Source organism: Brassica rapa, chromosome A02 (assembly GCF_000309985.2).
Source record: "Brassica rapa cultivar Chiifu-401-42 chromosome A02, CAAS_Brap_v3.01, whole genome shotgun sequence".
NCBI lineage: Eukaryota > Viridiplantae > Streptophyta > Magnoliopsida > Brassicales > Brassicaceae > Brassica > Brassica rapa.
In genome coordinates, this window is record NC_024796.2 from 15,833,591 (window position 1) to 15,854,486 (window position 20,896).

Here is a 20,896-nt window from a genome sequence, read left to right on the forward strand (position 1 = left end):
AAGTACAGAAATACCCGAACGGGTTCTAGACCTCTATACCGAAATACCCGAAAATCCGAAATACCCGATCCGAACCCGAACGCCCACCCCTAGTGTATGAGTTGCTTTAAATCTGAAATTTGTTAGTCCATTACAGAGGCAGAGATTTCACCCCGAAAAGGGGATTATAGTAAAGACAGATTCTGATGTTAGCATATGTATCTGTAACAAATGCTCCTCTGCTTTATAATCTTAGCTTAGCTTGTTTTCACGAAAGACGGTGGTCCGTACCTGTTTTCTCAACATGATCCCGTTTTTAACTTGATCCAGTACCCGCTTCCAACTTTCTCATACGTGTGGCTTCCAAAGATCGTGATAAAAACGCACAGTTTAAACTTTAAACAATAAAAAAAAAGAAATCTGATCGTGCACCTCAAAACACATCAAAAGAACCGACTCACATACCACAAATCCTCAGTTCGAAACAGGTTGCTTTCGTTTTTTTTTCTTTTGCTCTACAAAATATTTTTGTAACCCTACGGTTTTTCCTGTAATGATCCAAGAACCTATGTTTTCGGACATAATTCTTGATCAGCATTCTCAAAGTGTAGAATTGTCCCACGTGGTACCCAATGACGCACCATGCTTCTTTATAATCTTGACTGACTCAAGAAGAACCTCTTGTTGTGTTGCGTAAAGCTCCTCTTTCCCCTAAGACACCAATAAAAGAATAAAATCTCTCTCTTTTTTTGACAAGAGAATGTTACAGAGAGTAAAGAGAGAGACAGTACCATGTACTTGAGATTGCATCCAATGGTGAGTTCAGCAAATGATTTTTCCACTCGGGATAAGTAACAATGAGGAGCTTCTTTCCCTAAGAAAACTTTTGGGTTTGACCTCAACGTTTCCTTGATTTCATCTGATATTTGAGGGATCTTGTCCAAGTCATCTATCTGCAGTGGGATCTTGGATGCTATAGCACGCCACTGAGCTCGTGACTTATTCACAATCACCTGTATATATATATGTTAATTCTGATTTGAGCAATAGTAACAGATCAAACAAATGGTTGCGAGTGGACGCTTCTGATTTGTTTACAGATAAACTAACCTGACTGGAAAACAGTGAATTAGGTACCAAGACTGGGAACTTTTCGGCGTTCAACAAGGATGTTGTTGTAAGTCCCATCTCAACCACTTGACCTTCTACCGATCCAGCCTGAAACATGTAAGACATTATTTTATCCTGATGAAAACAAGAGAAGAGAGCAGGAAGCAAACAAAAAGAAAAGATTTCATGTGAAACTAACTTTGATCGTATCTCCCATAGAGAAAGGCCTTGAGAATTGCATGGAGAGACCACTCAGCACATTACCAAGGATATCTCTTGCAGCAAAAGCAGTGGCCACTCCTGCACGGCCAGATCAGATCAGAACTGATTAGTGGTTGAAACCTAGCAATATTAGATTGAGGAAAACAAGTAGACAGACCTCCTACTCCACCAACAGTCAAGATAGATTGAACAGCTACACCACAAGCTTCAGCAGAAGCCATTAAACCGATCGCAAAGAGACCAACTGATGATACTTTGTCCAAAGTCAATATCTTCTCCCTGTCAAGCCCAGCAACATTCTTAGCAGACAAGACTCGGGTGATCACATTGGTTTTCCAGCGATGTAGGAACCACACCAAGGAGAGGATGACTGCCCCCTTCAATGCCGGGAAGAAGTACTGAGCTGCTACCGTTGTTGGGGCCACCATAGACGCACTGCAGCATATCAGAATTATCATATCATTTTTATTTTCTAAAAAGCGTTCAGTTAAAAGCGACAAACATTTGTGCGAAGGCAATGAAGGTCATCAAGTAGCGGGCAGGATCCTCCAAAGCACCCCAAAAGCTTTTATCGTAGGGAACGTCATCGATAGCAAAGCCTTGTGGAAGCAAAGCAGCAGAGCTGCGCATAGAGTATCCGTGAAACCTCCTCAAAACCTTAGGCATGACGACCCAAGCGAACAAAGTACCAGTCATGGTGAGAGAGACGGGGACCATGACTTCTTTAAGATAAGGGTTGGCGTCGAGCAGTTGCTGAACATGAGGAGTGAGTTCGTCAGAGGCTTCTTTAGCCTTGTTAGCAGTTTCATGAAAGACGTCCTTGGCCTTGTGAACCCAGTCGGTGCCATCAGGTTGCGAGCTGAAAGCGCGTGCCAGTAAAGGGAAAGGCTTAGCATTCAAATTGGACGAGGAAGAGACAATCCAAGACCCGTATCCGTAGCCAATGGCCCTAGCATGAGTGAAAGAAGACACCGGAGATGATGACCGCACAATAGCAGCTTCTTCAGCAAGTCTGCGACAAGAAGACGAAGACGAGGAGGAGATTCTTGTTGAGGATCTGTAAAGTGACTTGAGAAGCGATAACCTAACTCCTCCTCCTCCTCCCATTGATCTGTACAACAAGTCAACAACATTGTAATCTCTTCTCTAACTAAGTCCGCCATGAACAGTCCAAGATCAAATCGAAAAAGTCAAAACTCGAAGGGGATGGATCTTACCTGCTACTTCTCACCAATCTCACTCCCAAATTTCTCGCCGGAAATATATGGATTGCTTAGCAGCAGCAGCAGCCTTGGCCAAGAGGGAACGGCAAAAGCGGTGACAATGGTATATGCGTTGTTTTTTTACCGTTCGATTCGATTATCTATCTGACGGCTATCAACCTCTCTGACTCCATCTGTTTCTCCCTCTTACGACTGCTTGCCGTTTGTTTTGCTATTTAAGTGTTTTTTACAATGGAACATGTAAACGTCCTGATGTTTTCTTGACCGCAGAAAAGACGTGCCCGCCACCTTCCCTGATAATTGAGTATTTTTTTCTCAAACTATTTACAATTAACATTTTTAATATCTTTTTTTTGACATCTTAACATATTTAATATCTAAATAATGATTATATTTTGATCAAAAAATAAAATATAAATACTGATTGCTCCAAATTATTTCTGAACTAGTTGTTGGCTGCGTACAGTTAGGTCTAAAATAATCAACCGTTAACATATAAATAGAAAATTAACGATTTTCGTTTAAGTTTTATCAATTGACTATTTTTTAATTCAGTTTTATTGTCAAAAGGATTGTCAAGAGAGCATAATTATTCCGAGCTAATCGTTTTTTTTTTTTTTTGTGATCAAAACGAGCTAATCGTTAACTGTGTAAAATTGAAATAAAAATAGTTTCGGTGGAGTCCGCAAAACAGTGTAAGTCTTGGTGCTTAATTTGGTGTTTTTAGCAACGCTTCTTTCTCTCTTATGGTGGGACCCACCCCTAAGCAATCTCTTTCCCATTAATGGTGCTCTAACCTCACTAATCCAATGCCTATTCAAGTAGCCTATCTTGTTCACCTTCCTCCTTCACCTTTAAAACTTTTTTCAAATAATTGAAAAGAGGGCACCCATATCTCCGGTATAACTTAAACCAAAGATATTCCTATCTACTAAGAATTACAGATTCAAACAAGTATGATATTATCCAATCAAAGATAGATGAACTGGATTACAGATAAATCATATGGAATAGATTTGAAATCAAAGAAAGCTACACCGAAAACCCCAATTTATAATCAGAAACCTAATTAAGTCCAACCTAGAATTAGAAAATACAAAAATATAAAAATCTGCTTTTATTTTCATTGAAAATCATAGGGGTAGGCATTGGGGTACCAATTCGGATTCGATTCGGGTCTATTCGGGTTTCAGGTTTTCGGGTTCAAAGATTTCAGCCCCATTCGGTATTTCTAAATTTCGGTTCAGGTTCGATTCGGATCTTTGCTGGTTCGGTTCGAGTTCAGATAACTCATTTAAATTATTTTAAAATATTTAAAATTCATTATATACTTTAAATTTTTCAAAATATATAAACAAAACAATATATTACATATAAATTTCAATAGCATATGTCAAAGTACCTAAAATTAACATATAAATTGGTTTGGTTTGAATATTTAGATTGAGAATCAATAGATATTTTAAGTATTGTTGGTGTTTTGAGTATACTTTAGCTATTTTAGACATGTATTTTGACTATTTGTATATATTTATAAGTAACCGAACTGAACCCGATCCGAAAAAGTAGTATCGAACCCGAACCGAAATTGATTAAATATCCGAATGAATTCAAAATTTTTATATTTAGAGAACCAAATCCGATCCGAACCTAAGTATTTCGCGTACCCGATTATATCTAAAATTGATTTATATACCTATATATTAAATCTAAAAAATTTAATATATAGGTATATAAATCAATTTTGGATATAATCGGGTACGCGAAATACTTCGGTTCGGATTGGGTTTGGTTCTCTAAATATAAAAATTTTGAATTCATTCGGATATTTAATCAATTTCGGTTCGGGTTCGATACTACTTTTTCGGATCGGGTTCAGTTCGGTTGTTCGGATCCGAGTTTTTTACCCAGCCTAGAAAAACACGCCAGAAAAAATAATCAAAAAGATCAAAAATATTTTACAACAAAACCGGCTTGGGGGGGAGATAGAATCTAGATGATAAATCCAAAAAATCCTCTTTCCCTCTCAAAATCGAACATCTGTAACATAACTTGGTATGTAATCACATCAAATTTTATTCTTATGGTATTATGATATTTTCTTACAACAATGCTATTATTCACTCTGAATTTGATTTCTGTGCATGGTATGTTGACCAATGTCGTTGTGCAATTATTAGGTTGTGATCCATCCAAATATTTGACCATTACAATATAGTCTTTGATTCAATTCATTTCATCTGTTAGATTTTCCCTAAAATAAGACAGAGACAAATAAAACAAGAAATAAAATAAAGATCTACATTCTTTTAATTTCTCATTTAGAGTGCCTTGATTGAATCAGTGAATGAAACAAGTAAACAACAATGGCAGAAAGCATTCACAAAGATCAAAAGACAGTTTCTTTTGACAAATGCATTTCTTCTTCTTCACGATGCTCGTTTATGGCGATTGTCATCTTCTTGATCTTCCTCTCATATTTCTTATACTCCTTCAGTTTCATCTCCGTTTTAAAGTCTCCTTCTAAAGTCTCCAACTCTCTCCTTGTACCTGTGATGCAAGTGCAACTCGGATCAGGTCAAAACCACACCGAGGACAAAACAGAGCTTAACCACATAGTTTTCGGAATCGCCGCGTTCTCCAAACTTTGGAAGCATCGGAGAGAATACGTGAAAACGTGGTGGAAACCTAACGGTGAGATGAAGGGCGCTGTCTGGCTCGACAAACCTACAGTAAACGACAGTCTTTCCTCCGCCTTGCCTGAGATCAGAATCTCCTCAGACACGTCGAGTTTCAAGTACCGTTACCGTCGCGGTCACCGATCAGCGATCAGGATCACAAGAATCGTATCGGATACGGTGAGGATGTTAAAGGGAACTGAATCCGAGAGAAACGTGAGGTGGATTGTGATGGGCGACGACGACACAGTGTTTTTCCCGGAGAATCTTGTTAGGGTTTTGAGAAAGTACGATCACAAACAGTTCTATTACATCGGAGCTCCTTCTGAGAGCCATTTGCAGAATTTGCAACAGTTCTCGTACGGCATGGCATATGGAGGAGGTGGTTTTGCTATAAGTTATCCCTTGGCCAAGGCTTTGGAGAAGATGCAAGATCGGTGTATCGAGAGCTACGCTGATCTCTACGGATCCGATGACCGGATTCATGCTTGTATGGCGGAGCTCGGTGTTCCTCTCACCAGAGAGGTTGGGTTTCATCAGGTTAGTTTTAATATTTATTTTAATTTTTTGTTTTTGAAGTTTGGGGTTTTAGTTTGACCAAGCAAAATCAATTAACAATAAAACAAAAATCCGTAATTTTGATATTTTCTTTGTCAACCTAAGACTTGTGTGTGAACCATGTTTTAGAATTTTGTGATGTTTCTACCAAATCATATTAACTATGTTTAATATTTTGATTCATTGTTTTAATATAATTTTAAACAGTTTGATGTATATGGGAACCTCTTGGGTCTTTTATCGGTCCACCCACAAGCACCGATAGTCTCTATCCATCACTTAGACGTAGTCGAGCCTATATTTCCGAAAATGGACCGAGTGAAGGCCGTAGAGAGACTCATGATCTCAGCGAAGCTCGACTCAGCTAGCCTCGTCCAACAATCCATATGCTACGACAGAACTCACCAGTGGACAATGTCTATCTCGTGGGGATACACTGTCCAGATCACACGTACATACATGCCAGCAAGGATGATGGAAGTGCCCACTCGCACTTTCAGTGACTGGCACAAACGTCATGATTTCAACAATCTTGCTTTCAACACACGCCCTATAACCTACACTGATTGCCAGCGTCCACGAGTCTTTTACATGTCTCGCACTCTTGGTGATTCTTCTTCAAGCACAACAATTACAGAGTATCTTAGGCACAATGAATTGAATCCTCAATGTGAGTGGGGGATACCAGATCCTTCTGATATCAATCGAATCTTTGTCCACAAAGAGTCTAACCCAGATAGGTGGAATAAGGTATGTAGTAATTTTTAATTACGTTACTATTTAATAACTCATTTTTTGAGTTTACATTATAATTGTATAAGTCAATGTTTATAGGCACCAAGGAGAGATTGTTGTCGATTATTGCCAGCGACGAAGAAGGGAACTATGATGATCAAAGTCGCACCTTGTGAAAATGACGAAATCGCTGCTTATTCTGATAAATAGTTTTCTTTTTGGTTTATTTCACATGGAAAACTTGTTTTTTAAAAAAATATTTATATATTAATTCAACCCATATAAATGGAGAATTCAGATCCAGTTACAAGCTGATTTTGTACAAAATTTTGAAAGTTAAACAATTACAATAACTAGTTTTATCCACTAAATCCGTCACGTTCCACTTATCTGTCTTCGTAATTTTTCAGAATTGATAACCGTTCTCGACCGTTAACAATAATCACTAGAAGGTGGGATTCTTCTCGTTGTCTTGGATGTCGGGACTTTTCGTGTCGTTTCCAGAATAACTAATTTCCAAAGAACTCCACCAAACTTGTAACCTTCTCTAAACATGAAGCTCCAAACGATGAGTGGGAGAAGGTTTCAGATACATACCATGAACTTTGCAGACGCCACCAAAGCCGAGTTGCACATAACACCACACAGCGCTTGAAACCACTTTCCAACCGAACATAGGATCGCTACTGCCGTCAACTACCAAAGGTCTATGGTCTGATTCTCCTATCTCAAAAAATTCAGTTTCAGACACTGGAAATTTCTCAAACCAAGCCAGTGTTGCCATTATGCGATCTAAACATCACTTAACCTGATAAGTTCCTCTCTGTCCCACCCAAGAGAATCTGTTACCAACTATTGACAAATCCTCAAACTCACAAACTCGCATCATATGTCTGAAGTTTTGAAATGAAGCCTCTGGTACTTCTCATGATTGGCACTTATCTCATTGAAATCTCCCAAAGCAAACCAGGGTTCATGTCGTCTAGCGTGAATTCGATAGGGTGGTTCAAGTGATGCAGTTAGGCATGAATCCTCATACGGCAGTTAAAATTGTCAGCTATAAAATCGTCTGTAATATTTCTCATAGTTGTAATAGCATATTTATCCAGCGAAAAAACAAAAAACATCATATTTTGTGTCATTACAGTAGAGTGAAATTTTGATTAATAATTGGGCTTGGGCTTTTACACAAGTTGGGATCTATGAGCCGGTACATATTACTCGTGTCTCTTATTAAATGATTCAGATGATCGAAAATGCAGACGAAACAGCTGTAATGACGCGTTGACTAGGTCTCAATTTCCAAATTACATCATCTTCTTGTCTGATTGATCTCGACTGCAAATTCTGCAATCTCTTCTCCGCGGCAATGGCGATTCTGTCCAGGAGGATCGTATTCCTTTTCTCCGTTATCTTCCTATCATCCTCAATCTCGTCTCTCTCTTTCTCCCCCGCCGACGAGTACCTCGTCAACTGCGGCTCCAACGTTGACTCCACCGTGGATAACCGCCGGTTCGTCTCCGACGCGTCGAAAGTGAAGTTCTTCTCATCGGAAGGATCAGTCTCCCTCCAAGGAGAAGATCTAGCTCCGAACGTCCCTCAGATCTACCGGACCGCTAGGGTATTCGCCCGACAGGCAAAGTACGAGTTCAATGTCCGCGAGAAAGGGACTCACATGGTACGTCTTCATTTCAATAGGCTCTCTTCCTCTCAAATCGATCTTAACGACGCTGAGTTTCACGTCACCGTTAACGGCCACGTCGTGCTTAGAAATTTTAACGGCAATAACGATGACTCGTCGTCTAAAGTTAGGGAATTTCTGATTTGGGTAGATGTCGGAGAGGTTGTGGTCAGGTTTGTTCCTAGTGAAGATTCGAAATTAGCGTTCGTTAACGCTATAGAAGTTATATCTGCGCCTAAGGATTTGATTGCTGACGTTGCAACCTCTGTATCTCGTGATGGAACTGGCAAGTTGAATGGTTTAGGTAAACAAGCCATGGAAGTTGTGTACAGGATCAACGTTGGTGGTAGAAAGGTTACTCCTTTCAATGACACCTTGTGGAGAACTTGGGTCCCTGATGATGACTTGTTCAAAACCGTTGATGCGTCTTCTCACAAAGCTTACTTCACCGGTAGGATTAAGTATAGGCCGGGAGGTGCGAGCCGGGAAGTTGGTCCTGATAACGTCTACAACACTGCCCGTGTGGGCAATGCTATGAGTTGGGACTTCCCGGTGAGCACGGGTTACAAATATCTGATCCGGATGCATTTCTGTGACATAGCTAGTAAATCACTCGGTATGCTCTATTTCAACGTTTACATCAACGGGAACTTGGCTTATCAAGATTTCGATATCTCTGACGCTACTGGTTACGTCCTTGCTTCCCCTTATTACATGGATTTCGTGGTGGATCTTACTGCTGATTCCAACAACCCTTTAGGATCATCGATTACAGTAAGTGTGGGACCATCAAACAAGACCAGTGTTGATGAGCATAGAGTGGATGCGATGTTGAACGGTGTTGAGATCATGAAGATGAATAACTCGATGGGGAGTCTTGATGGGTTTGTTTCCACAGATATGATTCTCACTTCTTGCCCAAATAGAAGAAACCTGAGCATATTCATCGCAATGATGGCGTTTATGTGTATATTCATGAGCTTTTACGTTGTGGTTCAGAGGAAGAAAGTCAGAGATGACATTAGCTGGACCAAGCTGCCCATGGACGTCCGTCAAGATAATCTCAAGTCTGGGAATCAATTTTCAGCAAGAAAGCCTTGATGATAATGCTTTTTGCTTGTTGGGTATACATATAAACAAACTTCTTCCTCGAGTATTTTCCTACTTTGGTACGACGTTCTTTTTCTTTGTGTGATGTTTCTCACGGGTGTTAATGATGTATTGTACTTTTTGTTTTATGTATTTGTATCTGTGTATATTTTACTCGCCGGTCGATATCAAAATATGTATGTTGTTCACGAAATATGTTCTACTGTTCATGTTATTATTTGATATCTTTCAGTTTAAAAGATGTAGCCCTGAACTAGATTATTCAATTACAAATTACCAAATTAATTGGAATGATTGTTGTAAGAAAACGATTTAAATAAATCATACCGTGAAAAACTTTATTCAAATGCTGAAAAGGTTTTCGAAAAAAGTTTTCTTTACAGGCGTATGTTAGCAGTCTCCCTCTTTTGGGCTTTGTTCTCTGATTTCTGAGATTATCTCTTAGACTTGTGGGGCCTACGTTTATCAAACACGTTTCCTAATAAATAAGTTTTCCACTTTCGAGACTTTTTAATCGTTCTTATCCTAAATCTGAAAAAATCCCTTCTGTTTGTTCATCACCAAGAAACTTCTCTGTTAATTTCTGGAGATTAGAAGTACCTTTTCTCTGTCACTTTCTGAGAAATTGTTTAAAGAAAAGTTTCATTATGTCTTCGTGTGGTAATATGGCGGTTCACCTTGATAAGGAGCTGAAGCATCTCTCGATTGAAGAGGAAGACGAGCCCTTCGTACTTCCGGATAGGCCAGAATTCTATGCTACAGAAAGGAACTCGTTAAGTATCATTGGAAGGCTCCTCAATCCTCAGTGTCAAAGGATGGCTGATCTTATCCTTGAGATGCCTCGGAAGTGGAAGCTTTATAACAGAGTGAGGGGAATAGCTCTGTCTAAGGAAAGATTCCAGTTTATTTTCAAGTTTGAGCATGACCTCCTCGATGTTCTGAGCAAAGTTCACACCTTTGATAATTGGTCGATCGTTTTGGAAAGATGGATAGAGAAGCCACCAGAGGATTATCTTCAATATCTTTTGGTGTGGGTTCAGATGAGAAACATACCAGTGAATCACTACACTCCTGAAACAATCTCGGCGTTGGGAGAATTTGCTGGTGAGGTTGTTGATGTTCCGTACGATCCTGAGAAGGCGCAGGTGAAGGATTATGTGAGAGTTCTTGTTAAGTTTGATGTATCGAAACCGCTGAGAAGATCCAAAAAATTAACCTTGCCTGGTGGAGAGGTAGTTAACATCTTGTATGACTATGAAAGGCTCCAAAAGAGATGTTATACTTGCCAGCGGTTGACTCATGAACAATCTTTCTGCCCTTGGATTGCTAAAGGATCAGGATCAGCTTTGTTGGAAACCGCTTCATCAGCAGAAAGCAAGAATTCAGAAGTTTTATTATCTCTAAAGGAAAATGATCCGCTTTATGGGGTTCTTTCTAGCAATCTTTTGGGTTTGGATCCTCCTTCTGGCAAGCCTAAGATAACTAAGGAGGTTCTTGATGGTATGAGGCAGTATTTGTTAGCGGCTGAGGGTCAGGAGAGACTAGCTAGAGAAGACAGAGTGAGGAAATCCATGGAAGATTTGATTAATGATCCTCTTGGCCAGAAAATCTATCTGAGATTGGAGCAACCCCCGGTTTTGTCCTCTAATCTCGATAAAGGGAAGGGTGCAGTGTTTGATTTCAGCGCTCAGACTTTTCCTCAGGCAACGCAAGGGAAGCTTATGGCGAATGCTATCTCTGCTGGTTCTAAAACCTTGCAATTAGGGAAGGTCGTTTCTATGCCTCATTCCTTAAAGCGACCGTCTGATGTGACTCAGTCTGAGGTTCCTTTGGAAAGTTCAACGGGCTATAGTGTTGGTATCTGTGATACTGGTACGTCCGGGACTCTTCCTAAGAAACCGAGACAGAGAAGAAGGCCAGGAACATATGCGAGAAAGGCTGCTGGAAAGAAGGTTGTTCAAGCTTTAACTGAAGGGACTAAAGAGGTTGGGGAAGGTGTTATCTCTGAAGGAAAGAGGAAGGCACGTGATGATGTCGAGCCATCTCAAAGCTCTGCAAGGTTTAAGAAACCATTGGTGGTCCCGGATGAGGGACTACCCAGCGTCTAAATGGCTATAATGAGTTGGAATTGCCAAGGCCTGGGCCGTGCACAGGATTTGGTGATTCCTCGACTTCGGGAAATTCGTAAAGAAATCTTCCCGGATATTTTGTTTTTGATGGAGACGAAACACACGCGTAATGATCTTGTAGATTTGCAAGAGTGGCTAGGCTACGATAGGATTATGACAGTCGATCCTATTGGGTACAGCGGAGGTCTAGCTTTGTTTTGGAAGAACTCTGTAAATATTAGCTTCAAGTTTGTGGATAAGAATCTGGTGGACTTCTATGTACAGTTCGGTAAAGATTCTTTCTTTGTGTCCTGTGTCTATGGAGAACCTATTCAAGAGAATAGATCAGTGATTTGGGAGAGGATCTCTAGGATTGGGGTGCATAGAAAGGAGCCTTGGTGTATGTTGGGTGACTTTAATGAAATAAGAAACAATGGAGAAAAGTGTGGCGGGCCAAGAAGAAATGAAGCTTCCTTCCAAGATTTCAATGACATGCTTGATATTGGTAAGATGGTAGAGCTTCAAAGCAGTGGAAACAATCTTACTTGGGGAGGAAAACGTGGTGATCTGTGGATTCGCTCAAGGTTGGACAGATGTTTCGGTAATAAAAATTGGTTTCAACTTTTTCCAGCTTCCAACCAAGAATTCCTGGATATGAGAGGGTCAGACCACAGACCAGTGCTAGTAAGATTGATTTCTTCTGCCAATCCTTTTAGAGGAAGCTTTCGTTTTGATAGAAGATTTCTAAATCAACCTGGAGTTAAAGATGAGATCAAGAAGGCATGGTTAACGAATCACCCGCTTTTTGGAGTGAACGTTTCAGATAAACTGAAACGATGCAGGAAAGCTTTGAGTAGATGGAAAAAGAAAGAGTCTCTAAATTCCAGGGATAAGATTAAGCAGATTCAACAAGCTCTCGAAGAACATCAATCTGCTTGCTTCCCTTCTATCCACAGAGTCAACTATCTTAAGAGTGAGCTTATCAGAGCCTATAGAGAAGAAGAGTTGTATTGGAAGCAAAAATGTAAAGAGCATTGGGCTGTCAAAGGGGATTTGAACACTAAATTCTACCATGAATCGGTCAAGGCGTCAAGAGCGAAGAATAAGATTACTAAACTGGTGGATGGTAATGGTCGAGCTCATTTCTCTGACGCTGCTAAAGCTGAGTTGGCTAATGATTACTTTCGGAATCTTTTCAAATCGTCTGGTGTGGAGGATTTTAGTGAAATCTTTGAAGGCTTCACTAGCAGAGTGACGGTGGAGATGAACGATTTCTTGACTAGAGAGGTTTCCGTTGAAGAGGTCAGAGAAGCAGTTTTTGCTATCAAGCCGGGAAGTGCTCCGGGACCAGATGGAATGACGGGTTTATTTTTCCAAAAGTATTGGGATACTGTTGGTGATCAGGTGACCAAGGAAGTGCAGCAGTTTTTTATATCAGGTGTTTTTCCATCTGATTGGAACTATACTCACCTATGTTTACTGCCAAAAATCCCGGATCCCATGTTGATGTCTGACTTAAGACCCATTAGCCTATGCTCAGTGTTATATAAAATCATCTCAAAGATTTTGATGTGTAGATTGAAGCCTTTTCTCCCGAGTTTGGTTTCTCCAACGCAGTCTGCTTTTGTTGAGGAGAGGCTTATCAGCGATAATATTCTTATAGCGCACGAGATGATTCATGCTCTGAAAACGAATGACAGAGTGGCCAAGGACTTTATTGCCATCAAGTCAGATATGTCCAAAGCTTACGACAGAGTAGAATGGGGTTATCTGCGAGCTCTTCTACTTGCATTGGGTTTTGATCCTGTATGGACTGAGAGGGTGATGTTTTGTGTAACCTCTGTTACATACTCGACCTTAATTAATGATCAACCTTTTGGATGCATTCAACCAGAGAGGGGTCTGCGCCAAGGCGATCCCATGTCTCCCTTTCTGTTTGTATTATGTACCGAAGGTCTCATTCATATGATTGATCGAGCGGTGAGAGGAGGAAGGATTCAAGGCATTCAGTTCTCAGAGTCGGGACCGATGATTCACCACATGCTTTTCGCTGATGATAGTCTGATGATCTGTAAGGCTTCTCTAGCTCAAGTCTCTGAATTAATGCGTATTCTGCGCGTGTATGAGAAAGCTACAGGTCAGATGGTTAATCTCCAGAAGTCGGCTATCACTTTTGGGGCCAAGATTGATGAGATTTCCAAACAATTGCTGAGAGATCTCACCGGAATTGAAAAAGAAGGTGGTACTGGGTCTTACTTGGGATTGCCTGAATGCTTTAGTAGATCTAAAACGGACATGCTGGCCTATATTTATGATAGACTCAAGGATAGGCTATCTTCTTGGTTTGTAAAGCTACTGTCTCAGGGAGGTAAGGAGGTTCTGATAAAGGCAGTTGCTATGGCAATGCCAGTGTATGCGATGTCTTGTTTTAAACTGACCAAGAAATCATGTGAAAACTTAACGAGAGCAATGGCGGATTTTTGGTGGAATTCTCTGGAACATAAGAGGAAGATTCACTGGCTCAGTTGGACAAAATTGTGTTTAGCTAAAGAACAGGGTGGTCTCGGCTTTAAAGACATTCAGAGGTTCAATCAATCGCTTCTGGCTAAGCAAGCTTGGAGAATTCTCAATAATCCAGAATCTCTCTTTGCCAGAGTTTTCAAAAGTAGATACTTTGACCATGGCGAGTTTCTTTCGGCTAGTAATGGTCCCAGACCCTCTTATGGATGGCGAAGTATCCAGTTTGGTAAAGAGTTGCTGAAACAAGGGATCAGGAAACATATTGGAAATGGTAAATCTGTTTCGGTGTGGGTTGATGCGTGGATTGAAGGAGACGTGAGGAGAAGGCCCTTGATGAAGAACATCTTTGTGGATCTTTTGTTAAAAGTAAGTGATCTCATAGATGTTGATAACAACTGTTGGAACCTTGAAACGCTCAAGGATCTTTTCTTCGAAGAGGATATTCAGAGGATACTTAAGATGAGAGTGGTGGCAGATCAAGAGGATTATTGGGTATGGGTGCACAACAGAAATGGAAGCTATTCGGTTAGGTCTGGGTATTGGCTCATTAGTAGACCATCCAATAGTGAGGTTGACATTGAAGCTGCGGCTAGGCCTTCGTTAAATGATCTGAAGACGGATGTTTGGAAGATCAAAACTCCTCCAAAAATTAAAACTTTTTTGTGGAAGGCTCTAAGCAATGCGATCCCGGTGGGTGAGTTGTTGGTGAAGAAAGGTATCAAGATGGATCCGTGTTGCCAAGCTTGTGGTTTTCAAGGTGAATCTATCAACCACATTCTATTTGACTGTGCCATTGCTAGACAGGTGTGGGCTCTTGCTTATGTGCCTAATCCGATGAATGGTTTTGATAAAGTTTCCCATTTCTCTAATCTCCATTATGTCATGTCATTGATGAATAATGCGGAGATTGATGAGAAGGTTAGAAATATGATCCCTTGGATTGTCTGGTATTTATGGAAGACGAGGAATGGGATTATATTTGAAGGAAAGGCGGTTTTTATTCAGGATGTGTTGGTGAAAATATCTGAGGAAGCTGAGTTTTGGTTGATAGCTCAGAAGCAAGAAAGAGAGAAGGAGGTGGAGGAGAAAAAAGCTCGGGAGGCTGTCCGGAAATGTTGGAAGCCGCCTCGACCGGGTTGGATAAAGTGTAATATTGGTGTGGATTTTGATAAGAAGACATCAAGAAGTGGAGGAGCTTGGGTTGTGAGAAATGAGATGGGTAAAATCCTCATTCACAGCAGAAGGGTGTTCATTAATGTAAGGTCCCTGGATGAGGCTAAATACAAAGCTCTGTTGTGGTCCCTCGAGAGTTTATGCTTTCATCATCTCAACAGAATCATTATTGCCTTGGACGATGATACTCTCACTAAGGTGATCCTCAGACCCAAAGCGTGGCCTAATTTTAAAGCTCAATACATTAAGATGGAGAAGAGATTGAGGAAACTAGAATGGTGGAGATTAGTAAAAGAAGAAAGATCAACTAACAGAGGGGCTTTCCTCATAGCTCAAAGTGCGGCTAAAGGAGGCTATCTGCAATCCTATGTTGCTGCTGGTGGTCCTTTGTGGCTTCGGGATTTGTTTGAGAATGAGGAAGCTTCTTCCTCTGTTTAGTTGATCACTGTCATGTTTGTGATGACTTGTCTTTTGAGTTTCATGTCATGGGTTAGTTCCTGCTTTGTAATCGGGTGCAGAGTAGTTTTTGGGTGGTATGGATTTTGATTTTTGGGTTGAAAGTTATTCCGTAGCTTTGTCTGTTTACTTGTAACTGAATGCTGTTCTTGTTGACTTTGTTTTTTTAATCCAACAGATGACAAAAAAAATAAAATAAATCATACCGTGGAATTTGAGTAGGCCTGCGACTTTCGTTATTCGGATCGGTTTCGGATCAGTTTCGAATCGGATTCCAGATATTTTGGTTATAAAAATTACATCCAAATACTAGTTAGTAAAATTTTGGTTTGTATTCGGAATCGGTTCCACCCGCTTCCGGATCGGTTCAGGTATAACTTCAAATCCAATATATTAAATTTTGATTTAGTTTTTATTATTTCCAAAGAAAAATAAATCGAAATCATATATATCACTAATATGTATTTAACTAGTTTCCAATTTTCTGAATTTAACCAGAGAAAAAGAGATGGTACAAACGAAAGTCTTCGAATGGGTAACGCAGATCAAAAAATGCAGATCAAATAGAAATGCAGATCAAACAGAACAAATGCAGATCAAGTTAATTCAATAAATTATTGTATTTAAATATATGTTGAATTTTTTATATATGTTATTGTATCAATAAACTCTTCATTTAAATTTTCAAAATATAAATACGTATATGTATATGCAAGAACAAAAAATATGTTTGGTATTTAATTGTCATTAAGTAATTATAAATAACTTTTAAAATACCAAAAATCTAAAAAATACCTGAAAGTATTTAAATACCCAAAAAATATTGGAAAATCTGACCAATGACATGAAAAATGCCATAAATTTATCCGATTATCCGAATTATATTTTTGAAAATCTAAAGCTTTACCCAGAACCCAAAATCATTCCCAAAACCCCTAATCGAAAACTTCTAAAATATCCATAGTTCCAAGAAACCAATAGGGCAAAAATATCAGCTTGGTTCTTATCTGAAATGAGATTTTTTGGATCGGATCCGGATAAATACCCAAGCCTATAAAAAGCTCAAACACCCGCATTAAATCTAGAACCCAAAACAATATTCAGATATATAGTGATTTCTGAATGATTTTAATTATTTTGATAAAAAAAGAATGATTTTTATTTATGAAATTTATATTTATATAGTAAATATAGTTATTTTAAAATTAAAGTTAATGATATGTAAACTGAGTATATATTATAATAATTAATGAATAATTTATAGAATAAAATATATAAATAAATAATATATTCCTTATATCCATTTTAAAAATAAATTTGTCTAACATAAATTATTACTTAATATAATAAATCAAATAAACTATGAAAATATAATGTTGAGATAGTTAATGTTTAATTTGAAAATGAATCAAAGTAACTAAATAAAACTATTGATATACAATAAATATGAAATAAACACAGGTGATTTCAATCTATTCTATTAATTCTGCAGCATGACCAGTTGATTTTTGTTTGGTCCAACTATTATTTCAACGAAACATACTTTATTTATTTTAACCCATTCGAATCTATATTTCTCAATGTAACCACCACAATACGGCTTAAGAATCGGGGTCCACTCCCATGCTTCAAATTTATAACTGCAACAATATATCTTAACTAACAAATGCGAATATGTTTGCAACAACAAAGAATTAAGTTAGTTCAATTTTATCCGCTCTTTGTTTCCTAATAATCTGGAACATATTATATCTAGATTCTGGATTTAATCACCATTTAAATTACCTACTAATCCGGAGCCAAACCTTACTTAATTCGATTTGTTACCTAATAACAAAGATTGTATCATTTTTTTTTCTCAGTAGTCAGTATACATCCAACAAATAAGAATATTCAAGGAATCAAATCGAGTATTTAAAACTCAATTTTGAAATTTGTTTATCTAAACCATTATCCCATAAAATAAAATAAATTTGTTTACAAGAATTTGGCATAATAATTAAATTAAATTTATAAAACAGTTTTAAAAAAAATAAAATGTTAAAAATGAAATTAATACAACCCTAAACATATAAAATTAATATACTTACAATGTAATATATATTTAACAGAACATATTAAAATTATTTTTTCACATTTTTCAAAAATATTGTTCGTTCTTCTTCGAGGTGGGTTGGGGCGGGTTTGTTGTTCGGGTATATAGTTCATGTCTAATAGAGTACGGGACTTGATTTTCTGGTCGATTCCAAAATTGGTTTTTTAATACGAATATTTTTGACTAATTATGTTAGATAACTATTAAGAAAATATAATATGTTACAAACTTAGGCATAAAGTTTAAAAATAATTTCTGAAATACATATAGCATAGTGTATAGTTATGCAACTTGACATATTTAAAACAAATACATCTATCAAAATTTAAATTAAATATGATTATAAGAAAAACAAAAATATGATTATAATAAAAACACAAATATGATTAAAAACATAAATATAAAAATTAAATGTAAAAAAAATAAAAAATATATACCCGCCCTTTTGAAGGGCGGGTCAGAATCTAGTATATTTTATAAAATGTATAAAATATTATAAATAAAACTGAAAAAACAAAAAACAAAATTTCCAATTAGTGTTAACATTGAAGAAGTGTTGTTTATTTAAAGATAATAAAATAACCTAAAAATAGTTAACACAATACAAAAATTCATCATAAATTTTCTTATAAAATTAAAACAATGTGTTTTTAAAAACATTTACTAGTAGAGAGGATTGTTTGATTTGTGAAAGAATAAAATAAAATAGTAAATAGGATTTATAGGAAAGAAAAAAAGAAAGAAAGTAAAAGTAAAGATGACATGCATTGGCCTATTGCTTTTACCCCGCTTCTTTTCCCATCATTTTTTTTATCACACATCTTATTCTGCATGTAGATATATGTGTTTTTTTATTATTATAATTTGTTCTGCAATTTTTTTTTTGATGGGGCTTCAATTACAGAATAATCTGCATCTTCTTTTTTTTGCGTTTCTCCTGTGTTTGTCCTGCCTTTCATTCAAAACCTATAGCTAGACGTTGTTCAAAACTGTTGATGGGTATCCCTTATATGCCAAGATAATATGTTAGCTTTCCTAGATCTGATATCTCAAACTTCTTTGACACCTCTTCCTCGAATTGGTTAATCACCTTAAGCGAAGTTCCCATCACAAATACATCATCAAAGTAAATGGCTATTAGCAATAAGTCTCCTCCTTCATTCTTGTGGTACAGTGATGGATCCTTCATGCACTTCTTAAATCTCATCTCCTCCATAACCTGATCGAGTTTCATATTCCAAGCTCTTGGTGCTTGGCGTAACCCATACAAAGCCTTGTGTAATACATAAAATCGATCCTCTTCTCCTTTTTTCTTATAACCTTCGGGTTGTTTCACATACACTACCTCCTTTAGATCTCCATTCAATAAAGCGTTCTTCACTTCTAGATGATGAATCTCCTAACCGTTTTTTGCTGCGAGGACTATTAAGAGCCGTATAGTCTCAAGACGTGCTACAAGTGCAAACACTTGTTCCCGTACCATCCACCTTTCTTTTTTTCTTGTAGATCCACTTTAACCCTATAGTTTTAACTCCAGGCGGTCTATCCTCAAGCTCCCATGTCTTGTTTTTTGTGATTTATTCTACCTCGGCTACCATAGCTTCAACTCATTCTCTTACGTGTGCAGCCTCAAGATATTTCTCTGGCTTTGCATCTAGTATGAGCAACATTATTTCAATTTCTTGATCTAAAAGTAACACATAATCGTGGAGATACCTTGGTTTTGTTATGGTGCAACCGTTTCTAGTCACCAACGGTTGAAGACCACCATATTGGTTTGCATTGTGATCAGTATCTTCTTCTTCTTCTTTTTCCTCATCTTGGTTTATAGCTTCATGTTCATGATCATCACCTTGATTATTACCTTCTTCTATATCACCCTCATGTGGAAGCTTAAGCATACTTGGTTCATAATCAGCTTAGTTTGTTGTAGACGTCACATCCCAAGCTTTCTTCTCCTCGAAAATCACATCTCTACTAACCATCACCTTTCTTGCAACTGGATCATAAAGTCTATAGGCTTTGGAACCCAGCTCCGTTCCGAGATTGATCACACTGTCTTATCTCTAATCCAACTTATTCAGATAAGGTTCAGTGATTTTCGTATGTGCTACACAACTCAATATATATCCTCAAGTGTTGGATATTTGGTTTCTTCGTTGTGAGGCACTCGTATAGCGTTTGATCTTTCAAGGCTTTTGTAGGAACTCCATTGATTAGGTAAGTTAAATGTCGTACAGCTCCCCCCCCCCATAGGTAGTTCAGCATCTTCATTGCCTTAAGCATACTTCTTGTCATTTCCATCAAGGTTCGGTTTCTCCGTCTACAACACTGTTTTTCTGGGTGTGTAAGGTGTGGTTAGATGCCTTTTTACTCCATTATCTTCACAGAATAAATTGAACTAAGCTGAGGAAAACTCTCCTTCTATATTGGTGCGAAAGTTTTTAATGGTTGACCCGATTTTCTTCTCTACACTCTCCTTAAACCTTTTGAATCGATCGAATACCTCACTCTTCTCTTTCAATAGCATAACCCACATATACATCAAGAAGTCATCAATTAGGACAAAGACATAGCGATTATTTTATGGGGTCGGTGGTGTGATTTGTCTACATAAATCTCTATGCAATAACTCCAATGACTTTGTCGCAGGAAACATGACAATGAGTGTCTAATCTGCTTCCTTGCTAGACATGTGTCACAAACGCTTTCCTCGTCTGTTATACTCGGCATTCCTACAACCATCTTCTTCCTTACCATGTTGTTCATCACTTCATAGCTTATATGTCCTAGTCGAGCATGCCACCTCCATGTAGCATTTTATTTCTGACATGTAAATATTTCGGGTAGCTAATCTCCATCGGGGTCTTGTAGAGACAGTTTGGGGATCTTGTAACACGTACAAGAAACCTTCCACACAAATCTGTGAATGTTATATAGACGTCTTTCATGTTAACCTCACATCCGTTTTATGTTGCTTGTCTGACGCTCAATATGTTATGCTTGAGATCGAGTATGTAATATATGTCTTTGAGTGCCTTTTTCTCATCAGGCTTGCACACAAAATTTACCACCCCCCTTTCCTACGATATCAACACACGAACGATCACCAAACTTCACCTTGCCATTGGTGTTTAGATTAAAACTCGAAAAGAACTCCTTGTTTTCCGTCATGTGATTGCTCGCTCCATTATCCAAATACCATACACTTGCATTGCTTTTTTCGATATCAAGGTTCTTTGGAATCA

The 20,896-nt window shown here is 38.1% G+C and overlaps 4 protein-coding genes across 5 annotated transcripts; 3 read left to right on the forward strand and 1 right to left on the reverse strand.

The window, feature by feature from the left end:
* Positions 1–351: 351 nt before the first annotated feature.
* On the reverse strand, positions 352–2,814 carry LOC103853307 (mechanosensitive ion channel protein 1, mitochondrial). Of its 2 annotated transcripts, none has more exons than XM_009130231.3 (7): positions 2,529–2,814; positions 1,814–2,422; positions 1,469–1,746; positions 1,289–1,389; positions 1,090–1,197; positions 771–992; positions 352–690 (listed from the first exon to the last, which is right to left on the reverse strand). In XM_009130231.3, exons 2-7 carry the CDS (start codon positions 2,416–2,418, stop codon positions 580–582), a joined length of 1,425 nt encoding a protein of 474 aa, XP_009128479.1. In that variant the 5' UTR covers positions 2,419–2,422; positions 2,529–2,814; the 3' UTR covers positions 352–579. The 2 variants fall into 2 exon arrangements, with proteins under 2 accessions (XP_009128479.1, XP_018512211.1); XM_018656695.2 differs by having other exon boundaries at positions 1,814–2,438; positions 2,481–2,769.
* A 1,483-nt stretch (positions 2,815–4,297) lies between these two features.
* Positions 4,298–6,812, forward strand: LOC103853310. The gene is made up of 3 exons (XM_009130232.2): positions 4,298–5,752; positions 5,978–6,520; positions 6,605–6,812. The coding sequence occupies exons 1-3, from the start codon at positions 4,901–4,903 to the stop codon at positions 6,713–6,715; spliced, it is 1,506 nt and encodes a 501-aa protein (XP_009128480.1). The 5' UTR covers positions 4,298–4,900; the 3' UTR covers positions 6,716–6,812.
* Positions 6,813–7,741: 929 nt separating this feature from the next.
* LOC108870901 (probable receptor-like protein kinase At5g24010) lies at positions 7,742–9,522 on the forward strand. Its single transcript, XM_018656696.2, has one exon. It carries the CDS (start codon positions 7,875–7,877, stop codon positions 9,285–9,287), a length of 1,413 nt encoding a protein of 470 aa, XP_018512212.1. The 5' UTR covers positions 7,742–7,874; the 3' UTR covers positions 9,288–9,522.
* A 156-nt stretch (positions 9,523–9,678) lies between these two features.
* Positions 9,679–11,464, forward strand: LOC103853467. The gene has a single exon (XM_009130371.3). It carries the CDS (start codon positions 9,944–9,946, stop codon positions 11,402–11,404), a length of 1,461 nt encoding a protein of 486 aa, XP_009128619.2. The 5' UTR covers positions 9,679–9,943; the 3' UTR covers positions 11,405–11,464.
* Positions 11,465–20,896: the final 9,432 nt, after the last annotated feature.